This window comes from Orbicella franksi, chromosome 14, assembly GCF_964199315.1.
Source record: "Orbicella franksi chromosome 14, jaOrbFran1.1, whole genome shotgun sequence".
Lineage (NCBI taxonomy): Eukaryota > Metazoa > Cnidaria > Anthozoa > Scleractinia > Merulinidae > Orbicella > Orbicella franksi.
Genome location: NC_138158.1, coordinates 22,270,541 through 22,282,694, shown reverse-complemented (window position 1 = coordinate 22,282,694; position 12,154 = coordinate 22,270,541). Strand labels below are relative to the sequence as shown.

At 38.7% G+C, this 12,154-nt stretch overlaps 2 protein-coding genes across 2 annotated transcripts in view; both read left to right on the top strand.

Annotated features, from left to right (window-relative positions):
- LOC145467088 (transient receptor potential cation channel subfamily V member 5-like) overlaps positions 1–12,154 on the top strand; it is a 92,468-nt gene that overhangs the window by 15,133 nt on the left and 65,181 nt on the right. The gene's annotated exons all lie outside the window — the stretch shown is intronic.
- LOC145467305 (allatostatin-A receptor-like) lies at positions 5,873–10,854 on the top strand. Its single transcript, XM_081450846.1, has 5 exons — positions 5,873–5,985; positions 6,690–6,960; positions 8,824–9,063; positions 10,008–10,286; positions 10,765–10,854. Exons 1-5 carry the CDS (start codon positions 5,873–5,875, stop codon positions 10,852–10,854), a joined length of 993 nt encoding a protein of 330 aa, XP_081306972.1.

Here is a 12,154-nt window from a genome sequence, read left to right as displayed (position 1 = left end):
AGTTTCGCATGCTGAGCTCAATAACTGCTCGCAGTATCGTTATTAATGATTGAATAACCGTTTACCGAAACCTGCCTTTACAATACGTCTGCAATTTTATTAGAATGCAGAAATTTAGGCGTCAAAACGTTTCAAATGATAAAGAAAATTGATGTAACTCTTATATGAAAATACAGACAGCTTTCAACTTTGCTACCATTTTTTTATGATAACTATTTAAATAAGGCCCCATTTACACTACGCCAGAGAAATTTGAAAACGGAGGTTTCACCCTAAAAACACATCAAACGTTTTCCGCTCAAATTACGCCGGAGAAATTTGAAAACGCAACAATCACCGGTCATTTTGGATTTGTGTTTGAGGAAAACTCGGACAGAGAAATCACGTGATTATCGTGACGTCATCGTTTTCGAAAGCTCTGTTTTCAAAATAATTTCACTCCAAACTAAAGCGTAAATTCTTCCGGTTTAAAGAGCATTTTCGAAAATCTCAGTTTTCGTGACGGATTAGTGTGGACGGTAGGCCTAATCGTAGAAATAAAGCTCCGTTTTCGTGACGGATTAGTGTGGACGGTAGGCCTAACCGTAGAAATAAAGCTGCGTTTTCAATTTTCTCCGGCGTAGTGTGGACGGGGCTTGACATAACGAGCACCTGGTGGTAATCACGTGGTCCAAGTTGTATAATTTTTTTTTACGATGATTAGTGAACCGCTGTCTTTCAGAATCCAGGGTGCGATGCGATGTCATCAGTGATACCAGCTTTTTGGATTGGCTACAACATTACCGTTCAACTTCTCCGATTCTCCGTCAGTAAAGCGTTTCAGGTATGATTGCCATTTGCATTTTTGTTTCCAAAATGCCAGATATATATTTTATTAATAGGTTTTCAAATATCAACAAAAATGTACTAAAAGTTGGTCGATATTATCTGCATATTGTATTAAGCTATTATTCTTAACGGTGTGAAAATAATGAAGTAAAAGAATTGTTAAAACAGGACTTAAATAATAATTTTCAAGCAAATTATAATCGAATAAGAAGTACCAATGACGAAACACCGTGTGAGAACAAGGTCGCTGAAAGCTGTACTTTGACAACTCGATAGAAACATGGAAAAACCCAAGCTGTCGACATTGTGATGAAGCGGGCAAACAGAGTTTGAATTTTAATCATCCAAATAAATGAGTAGATATCTTTTTTTTTCCTCCAGTGTTTCCTAAAATAAATGGAAACCATTTTCTTCGCGTTCCTATCGAGTTGTAGAAACACAATTAGCAGAAGTTCGTAGCAGGAATTACGGTAGTAGATTTTTCTGTAACCAGAAGTGAAGATTTGCATGAGAAATGTTGCGGCAACACGAGCAGCAGGCATTACATATTTATCTCTGTCATTAACCTGGCAGCGCTAGATAGCGCTCAAATGTTCACAAAATATTGCGGAGGGTTTAACCGGCAGACCGAAAAGATGAACTTTTGCTACTGAGGAGATATATTTTTTTAGTACCCCAGTTTTTTTTACCCAGGCAGTGAGGCCTGGGTTTAAATTTCGGCTACGTTTTTTTTTCCTCGTTCAGTCACAAATCGCCGTCTGGTCTCTAAAGCGCATGCGTCACCTGTGCATGCGTACAGCACATGGAATTTACAGAAGTTGTTGTCGTGAAAAGTTAGCACGGATTCCATGATTTCTAGGGCGATGAAATCACATACAAACGAACACACCGTTCGAGGTAGACCAACACTAAAGGACATTAAGCGTTTTCGGAACGGGTCGGTCTGCAAGCCTTACGAGGGATCAATTTACGAGCGAACATTTTGAGTGAATTTATCAAGAATCATGTTATACCAAAGGAGCCATCAACCGGGGCTATCAACAGTCCGGAATATCCCGATAAATTAGGACAGTCATGACGTCATGAAGCTGTTGTTAGCAGGGAAAATGGCGGACCTTTTATGCGGACCAAGAAAATATGTTGTTTCCAGTCTCGCATAGAGTCTGGCCAGTATTATCCAGGACGTTTTGCGACCAAACGTTCAGAACGAGAATAAGCGGCCATTTTGGTAGTGAGAGAGCGTTGACTGTCCTCTAATCATTGAGTTTTTTTTTGTGTGTGTGTGTGTGTGTGTGTGTCAAGCGACGATGTAGACGCGATTTTGTGTCCAAATATTAAGGTTAGTAAAGTGTACGCGTTATTTTCTAGCATTCACGTATTTTTCATTGAGCTGTGTATATTTTTTACTGGTTCTAGTGTTGTTAAAGTTTCATCATGCCAAATTACACGGTTGCAAACAACGTCGATATTTTGTAAACTCTCTTTGAATTTGAGGCGTTACAAGTGTACCTGAACCGCTGTTGTTATAAGGCTTGAGTAATGCATCGTTCCTTCATTTTCATGACAGTTGTTTTCAATTTCTCTCTCTTGAGTGCATGGAAGAGCATACTCGACTGCTCGAGGCACTTTGCCGAATTTTTGGGGAAAAACAAAGGGAAAAGAGAGGAAATAAGACGTCGCTAAGTACGCGGACGAAATTAGACAAATTTGGGAATTATATTTTGATATTTTTGGGTAAATAACTTGTGAAAGTCAGCAATTGTTTGTAAGTTTTCATAATTTAAATGTGGAAATCACACTTGATATCTTTTAGCACAGTAACAAATAGATACAAGAAATATTTGAAATAAATACCAAAATGGAGAAATTTCAGATTTACAAAGAATAGTGTTAACAGAATTTTTGACTATCCCTGCATCTGACAACACTAAAATTTTGGATATATTTTTTCTAGCTTAGTTTATTTTGTATAAAAGAATAAGAATTTCTCACTCGTATGCGTTATTGAAAATTCTGTTTTAATGTTGATTTCATTTCCTCGATTTAACCAAAACGTATAACATTTTGGACATCTACAATTTGTCTTTGCTGGCATATAAGAACACGCGCGTGCTGTCGATTTCGGCCCGAAAATCCCTAGATAAGAGGAAAGCCTCAATTCTCATATAGATCATTTCTGTGCTTAGAAAAATGCAGAGTAAAGATGCTTACCGACTGTACGGTCTCTTTCCAAAGAATGATAACAGCAGCTCGTCAAACGTGGCCCGCATTGCGTTCTCTGGTGCTTCCTTCGGTCCGAGGATAATCGTTAACTGGGCAAAATTGTCTGTGACATGGAACGCGAACACAAACTTTCCTTTTATTTTATAATTTGGACGGTATTTAACTCAATTCGAGATAAATATATACCTCCTGAAGGCCCGCATTCATGGCATTGGAAAGTATTCGCCACTCTCTTTGTCCGCCATCTTGAATCTCTTGGTTTGTTGTGAAACACAATACTCCAACCAAAACACGCATTCTCATTGGTTGAAACGTGAGTTTCGTGACATCACAGATGTCCCAATTTATCGGGATATTCCGGACTGATCAACTCTTCAACTTGATAAAAAGCATCTTCAGAAGCGTCATCGTATGATCGTGAACCAATATCTACACAGGAGCTACACAGCTATTGTTTTTTTGTTTTTTTGTTTTTTGTTTTATGGTGATATTTTATGTCTAAAATAGAATTAGTGGTTCCTGTAGATTCAAACTTTTTAATCTACATGAGTTCAAACTCAGTTGGTGAAAAGAAAATGATTTTGTAAAAAGCTACATCGTGAACAACAATGAACAACAATGCTACAACAATGCTACACAGCAGCTTTACACTGCAATTCATATTCACGCCATTCTGTCATAACTATTCTCCTGATTCGCGCGGTGTGTAGAATGGCGTCGAATGGTGAGCAACCTACTAAAACATACTTTTAAAGATAAACAGTTCATATAAAAATATCCCAGTACGAGAAAACAATGATCAAAGTCAGTTGTCAATCAGGTTTTAAATAGCAATTCTTCTTTTAAATTCACATTATGAAACTGTCTGCGTCATATCTTCTGTCTATTGCTTTAAAACTGTCTTATATCTGATCAGCATTATGTCATGTTAGAACACCTTTGAATAAAGCATAAATTTCTAGCAATAATTGTTATGTTTACTATTATGTATGACTTTAGGAAGAGTTCATATATTAAGAGTGATTTTCTGAGAGTGTCGAGAATCGGAAGACAGTCACGAAAAATCGATTTTTCTTTTATTTCGCCAAAACATACCTTTGGGTGAACTTATTCAAGGAAAAATAGTTTAAAATTCCAACGATTTATTTTATGGCCAAAATTTAAGAAAGTTCGAAATTTGCATATAATGGCGGTTTTCGCGGCTTAAACTGTTCCGAATTTCACGCTTCTTTACGAAAACAGCGGGGGCGTAAAAACAATCCCATGAGAACAAAACTTGGCACAAATATTATTTCATTCTTACACTTTGAATTCGTGTAATAAGTTTCTTGAAGTTTTGTTTGTAGCTTTTTAACGAAGGGTATTTTTACAGACGCCATTTGTGTCTCTTGGCAAGGAACAAATAAAGGCCAACTTTGACTAGTATAAATGGCCTCTCGTATATATCATTGGGTCGAAATATCTACATTTTAGGAAACCTTAGTTATTGTTTTTTTTCACCCGAAAAGTTATAGCTCTGGGAATTAAAATGTTCTCCGTCAGTAAAATAAAATGTTACGGCATGTAAGCGAGTTCAATTTTATGCAAATCACAAGGTTATTCTTTGAAAGTCAACGGTTTAAAACAGGAAACAACGATTCTCCGTTACTTACGTTCCTTCTACTGCTATAGAAACGATTTTAACTTCCCAGTGTCCTTGTGAGCTGTTCTGTAAAATATTTCCAGTAAAACAACGAGTATAGACGGCCACAAAATTCGACAAGGTTGACAATGTTTATATTTGAGGTGAGACGGTGAGTGGCACACACAGTCTTGGCTGTTTTCATCGTCTTGCTCAGTCGAGAGTCCTTTAAAAATATGATAGAGTATACGCTTCAAACCGTTGCTGCTTAAACTGCTTTTTGCTGCTTGGGCAGCGAGCGTCTGCCTTGCACTTTCGAATCGACTCTCTGTTTATTCGGTTGTCTACCTTGTGTTTGGGCGTTTGTTTGTTTTGCACTCGTTTGTCTAAACATTTCTCCGCTTTTCATTCAGTTGTTATTGCTTGTGCAGGGAACATCCGTCTCTTATTTAAATTCCTATTAAAGTTTCGAAATGTATTAAAACATACTGAGAGCCGAAGCTCACTTCCTAATAATCAAAATATCAAAGAAGACATCCCCACGGCGTTTCAGGTTTTCCTTTGCTTTGAAACGAAGCGAAATGACATAAACAGATCCTCCACGAAAACATACACGAAACGCGCGAGTAATATCTCCGGAAGAACTGGGTACAATGTCTTGGATATAAGGCCTATATGGGGGATTCACTTTCTTACCTTGATAATCTCTTGAAGTGAGATAATGCCACATGGCGGCAAATCTACTCAATCGCTAGCTGAGCTGATATCGATAATTCGCGCTCCCTTTGAAAACGCCTGCATATTTTTTGAAACACGTGCGCCTGTAACTGACACAGAGATAATGTAGTGTACTTCGTAAAACTGATGTGCCTCTTTGCTAAGTTACGTGGTTGGAAAATTATCAAACCATAAGGTGGCGTATAATCTGATGCATGTATGATGTTTTCTCCCCACTTTTACGACTTCTCGCATTAAACCAGTGATTAGCTAAGCTGTCAGGAATTCATTATTCCTTATCTCTTCATCAAACCTAGCAGGCCTCGCGACTGTAACATCGACAACACTCAGTCATGCTTCAATCATCTGGCATTGCCATAGCAACGGTACACTCTATACTATATTAGGAATTTATTTTTCCTTATCTCTTCATTAAACCCAGCCGAACTAGCGACTGCGTGATATCATCAACAACATTCAGCCATGATCGAATCATCTGGCATTGCCATAGCGACGGTACACTCCGTACTTGTCATCGTTGACATCGTTGGAAATTGCCTCGTTTGTGCGATCATAAAGAAACACCGAGACATGAGGTATGGGATTCTTACTAGTTTATTTTCTATTTGCAATATTTGGTTACTTATTTACAGTGTCCCCAATTAGCACAATAGTGCTAAATACATTCGACACTTAAATAAAGTTATTATTATTATTATTATTATTATTATTATTATTATTATTATTATGTTGAAACTAAAATAACTACAATATCACAGCCAATTTAAAGCGCTACTGAGGCTTTAAAACACAACTTTGTATCACAGTGAAAAAGAAAATGGTTAGCTTTTGATTAACATAGACTGATGCAAGCATTGGAGAAAATTATAAAGAACTTAAAATTAAGTGAATTTTGTGAAAAGTGTTTCAATTATAAGTTCTTGTATTTTATTTTTCATCGGGCGTTAAGAATTACAACTCAGACAACTCAGCCGTTTTCATTGTTTTCAATTAAAAAACCTATTTGGGAGCGTTAATTGTTTCCTTGATGAGAAAGTCGACTAGAGCATAGAAATCGCTTCCAATGCAATATGTGGATGTTTTTTAAAGGAAACGAATTAACGTAAAGCCACCTGGGCTGTCCACGTGAGCAAACTTTGCGTCATAGTAGTGCCTTTTTCTAGACCCTCCTAGGGTCTAGAAATGATCTAAGAACAATTTAAGAGGGATTACCCTGGGAATAAGGCTTATTTAAGGAATTAACTTTCTCACTCCTCATCTTATTTATAACATTCCACAGGACTCCCATCAACTATCTACTTGTGAACCTGGCTGTAGCGGATGCCTTGTTTGCGACCTTTCTTACACCACAGAATTTCTTCACGATCACATCCACCCACCCAGAAGGAATAGCTGGAACAGTTTTATGTAAAATAATAGCAGGTGGAAACCTCGCCTGGATTGCTGGAACCTCCTCGATTGTTACTTTGGCTGCAATTGCCGCTGAACGATATTATGCAGTAATCTACCCTGCTGGTAACGTGGGCAAACTTACCAAGCGTAAACTGAAGGTTCGTCAATGACAAAGTTTAATTATTACTATTAGTATGTACCAAACCAGTGGATTGTGTTTTTTACGCATGCTGATTGGTTACTCAAACTCGAAATAGGCAGGTATTTATGAAAAGGGTCTATAAGCAAAATGCTTTCTTTGTTTTGTACCGTGACTGATGAAGACATTTTGGCAGTCTATGATGCACCTGCCCCATTACTTAGGTTTACCTTTTCCTTCCCTCTGGAACTAGGGCCTTGAATACGAACCTCCATCTGTCTTCTTCGGCTCCTCTCAGCTAGGTCATGCTGATGGTCCTTAGCTCTGCTTGTAGAGTTCTTTTCCATGCCAGAGCTGGTCTTCCTCTTTTCCTATTTCCCTGAGGGTTCCAAGGCTTGGCGGGTGACGCTGGTCTGCTGTCTGTGTAGGGTACTTACGATCCATTTCCACCTTCTGTTCTTGATGATAATGGTGGCGGGCTCCTGCCTGATTTTTCGCAGGAGTCTCGGTTATGGATGCGCTCTGGCCATCCGATGCGCAAAACCTGACAGATGTTGATGAAGACCTGCATTTTGTGGTGAAAGGTCTTAGTGCGCCTCCAGGTTTCTGCCCCATACTGGAGAATTGTTTTGTCATTGCTGTTGAATAGTCTCAGTTCAAAGTGAGGAAGGTGAAGAATGGTCATCGCAGTAAATTTACCAATTTAAGCAACTGGAAAGAAGGAGCCTGAAAAATCAGGGCTTCAACGGGATTCGAACCCAAATGATGTCTGAACCTGTCTGCCCGGAATCCTGCCTGTTCTTCTCGTAGTTTGATCAGGTCCACAGATTTCCTGATCCTCTCCAGAACTAACCTGGTGAAGACTGCATGGAAGAGAAAAGAAAGAAGCTAAATTCCTCTCCGATTCTGGTAGTCGCCGAGATCTCCTTTCTTGGGAAGCTTTGTAATGTAATCTGTCTTCCATTCCATACGCACTTCCTCCTTCTTCTGTGCCTCCTGCAGCAGGTAAATCGATCATGATATTTGCATTGACCCAATATCTGCTTCCATGACTTCGGGTGAGGTATTGTCCAGACCTAGTGCCTTTAAATTCTTGATCCTCTTGTCGACCTTCACTACCTCTGCTCTGGAGCTGGAGCCAAGGTTGATGGCCAGGTCATCTCCTTCCTCAATCTGACAACTGGTGTGCTTTTGAGCAGAAAGTTAAAGTGTTCTGTCACGCTGGTCTGATGTCTTGCTGAGAACGCTGCCGTCACCTCCACGCACTAGTCTGTTGGTGTTTGTCTTCCGCCTGACAACTCACGCGTGCTGTAGAGGGTTTTCATGTCATTCTCCTGACCTGCAGTCTCTGCCTCTTCAGCAACTCTACCTACTAGTTCTCTCTTGCTGTCCCCATTAACACAAAGAAAACTGCAAAATTTGGCTTGGCAGTATTTACAAGTACGGATTTGTTATTCTTAGGAGTGAAGTTATCGCTGAAAACCGTCATGAAACGATTTGCTCACATTTGAAATTTAGAACAACTTCAAAAATTAAAAGCAGCTTTAGTTCTTGTTTATAGGTTAGCGAAATGAAAACTATGAAATTCGTAAAATGTCTTACGTCGGTGTGGTTTCAAAATCAATAATACTTTACAATTCCTTTTGATGAAATGTCGCCGGCTCTGGGAAAATCAACCACTAGCGAATTCGATCACTACTAGTACGGGGAACAACTGTCAACTAAACAAAACTTTCAAACCAGGTCTACTGATCTAACTCATGCACCAGTGTGATGCGTATTTCTATTCCTTGAAAAGCATAGCTAAAAGAAGCCTTAACGGAACAGGTTTAAAATAGTATTTGCGTTGCTATCTTAACCGTTTTACGCTTCGCTGTTTTAGGTGATCATTACTGGTTCTTGGATCTTCGCATTGATAGTCTACATACCACTGTTTCTAGCCTTAGACGTAAAGGACAATGCCTGCGTGTGGATTGAAGAGGGGATAGTCAAAGTTTTTTTTTTGTACTGGTCAGCCATTGTAATATCGGCCATGGCACTAATGGCTGGGTTGTATTCCAGAATCATGTGCACCTTGTGGTTCAAACATGATCCCGACAATCAACTCACCTTCCAACAGAGGGTAAGGAGCTCATCAGTCACCGTAATCTGAGTTATTTTGGCCACTTACAAATGTATCTATAAATTGAAAGAAACCTAAAAATGGCATTTTACTAAGATGGATAGAGACAAAAAAGAGATAGTAATATACCGTAAAGCAACAAGGATGGTTAAGGATCGAGAAGATTGACACAGAGTATAAACGACAGACTTGAAAATTTTTGGCTAAAATTTTCAAGATGCAGAAACTGTGACAAAGCTCCTTTAAGAAACAAGATCAACACGTGAACAATTTTCGTTGGCTTCTCTGACGATAACTACTGAAGTATTCAAATAAACGCTTCTGATTAAAACCTGCGGATAGCTACGTTTTTTTTTTTTTTCGATTATATTCTGGTGCCCGAACATTCTGGAAACGTTTTGTTCGAGCGTTACTGTTAAGTGAATACTCTCCACCATGCAGTAACCATTGAAAACAGGTGCATACAAAATATCAGTCTTTCTGGTTTTTGAAATGTCTTCACCTTTGTAAATACTCTGAATACTTAACAGGCTTGTTCGGTTTGCGATCTAGCTATTATTCGTTAAGAGGAATATTTTCACTCTGCCAAAAAATATGTACGACTTCTTAAGACCTTAATTGCGTTAGTTTTGTTACCAGGCGACTAGTTCAGGACCGCACTTCCAAATCGATATCACTAAAGATTTCAACACCAGCCGGAAATTAATTTTGCCTTGTGTTATGGCATAAATCTTTCTGCCTTGATCTATTATTTTTATTGGTAACACCAGGTAGCTCGAATATATTATCACTAATAGAGAAATGCTACTGTGTAAATTCGAGAGTACGTCAAGTTTATGCACGCATGTATAGTGACATATTCTGTTTTGAAGAAATCGTACGTTAAAACCACTTTGTTGATTCATTTGCTGCTATCTTAATCGTATTTCTCTCTCTATACGCAGGGCGTCCTGAGAGTGCGGAAGCGAGTCACTTTGATGGGGATAACTGTCACAGCCATATTTGCAATCTGTTGGACGCCTGACGTAATTGTGCACAACTTAAACCTCAACACATCTCTCAGTATCAGTGAAGATGTATACGCCGTTATTCATACGCTAATACTGTTCAGTTCCGCTGTCAACCCATTTGTGTACGCTCTGGTTAACACAACCTTCCGAGAAAAGCTAAAAGGAATGTTATGCTGTAGCTGTACCGGCGCCATGGGATCCACACGAAATCGAGTTTGTCAACAAAATTTAAACTCCACGGTGGGGATATCAACTTTGGTGTGATCAAAAAATCTAAAAATATTTCTCCTTTTAATGCTGCCTTTTTTGTAATTAAAGGAAATTGTGACGGCATTATACAGATTGGAGAGACAAAGTTATGATAAACGTTAGCACTTTAAACTGCCTTGAGAGAAAGCGATTCTCCTCTCTTTCTCTGAGCAGCAAGAGAAGGGAATCTCTCACAGGGTAGGCAACTTTACAGGAGTATTACCTTTCATAGATCTGGCAGGAAGGTTCGTTGCAATTCTTCAATTTAGCGCCGGGACCGCTATTTACATTTGGTAGTTTGAGGGAGTTTACTTATTGAAAGAGGGGGCGTTTATTCGTTTTTCATAAACATCACAATGTGACTCAGTTCTTTAATGAAAAACAGAACCTTTAACTCAAGAACTTTCATAATGTTCAATATTGCTTCACAGTCCATCCATAGTTCATTCATCTAATTAGTCTACTAACTGTCAATGCCTTAAATGACACTGTCGCCATGGGCACGCTTAGCTTGTATAAAGAGGGTGCTTAATGAGTTTGGAATAAGGGGGGGTGGGGGTGGGTAGCGCTTATTAGGTTATATAACATATCACATCTATAGGTATGTACATTACAAACACACAGCGCGACCAGCTCCCAGTTGTCTTACACCAGTAAAAAACCCACAGGCCATTGGTCTAAATTTTTTTCAGACTTAAATATCATCACAGCCGCTTAAGTTGTGTATGTAAGAGCTGCATGATCATTCATGTATTTACATTAATTAGCGTTTATTATTCGTTCACGAGCACGTGCACCCTCCTGCGTTATTATGGGTAGCCAGCAACCCTATCAATTTTGTTTTTAATTGATAATGATAATTATTGTAATAAATTATTTCTGGATCTGGGGTGAAATAAACGTTTTGTTGTTTTGTTCGTTGTTGTTGTTGTTGTTGTTGTTGTATACGTTTGGTGTCTCTGCAGATATAATTAATAGCTTCCATTTGGCGCGAAAAAATTGTTCAGAAATTTTTCCGTGGACATTATCTGTTCTGAGAAGCAAACACAAGAGTGAAGTTAGAGGAAAACTGTCAGTTCCGAGGAGCAGATAATGTCCAAGGACAAATTTGCGATCATTTTTTTACAGTCAAATGGAGGCTATTGTGTTTATTATCCTTATTATCCTTCCTTTAATAATATTTCCTTTAATATTTTTCTCAACGCGCGTGATCTGAAAATTGCATTGGGGAATATCACTCGGATATTCCCCACTTTTAGCTGGGCATATTCAGTCAAGTGACGTGTTTACACGAGTCGCGTACAAAAGAAAATATGGGCGCTTTCCATTCGACCAAAAATTCCGGTATGAATTTCCCGAATTTTTCTAGGGCGAATGGAAGGGACTTTTCGGGTGGCTGTACCAGAGTGGAAAGCGCCCTCACACTTTTGTTCGCTTCAAATTTTTCAATGGCTTCGAGGTTTTTAAATTGTGAATTTCGTAGATGAACACTACTGATTTCGTTCACTTATCCATCGTTTTTTCCTTTCACTATACTTTTTACATTATTTTGTTGCGAATTTCATCATTTACGTTGTTTTACTGGTTTAAAGAACAGTTTCAAAGTTGTTAATTTTAAAATAGGTTCGTTCATGTTCAATTATTAGTGTTATTATACATTGAACTCACTATCTCTTTTCTGATTGGCCAAAAGCGCACAGTAAATTTTCGAAATCAGCGCTTGTGACGTCATCTCTGCAGATTATACAATAATCATGTCAAGGACACTCAAGGTCACGGGTAATCATGTCAAGTTCGCGCGCTTTGTGTTGCTTGCCGTCAGTGAAGAAGCA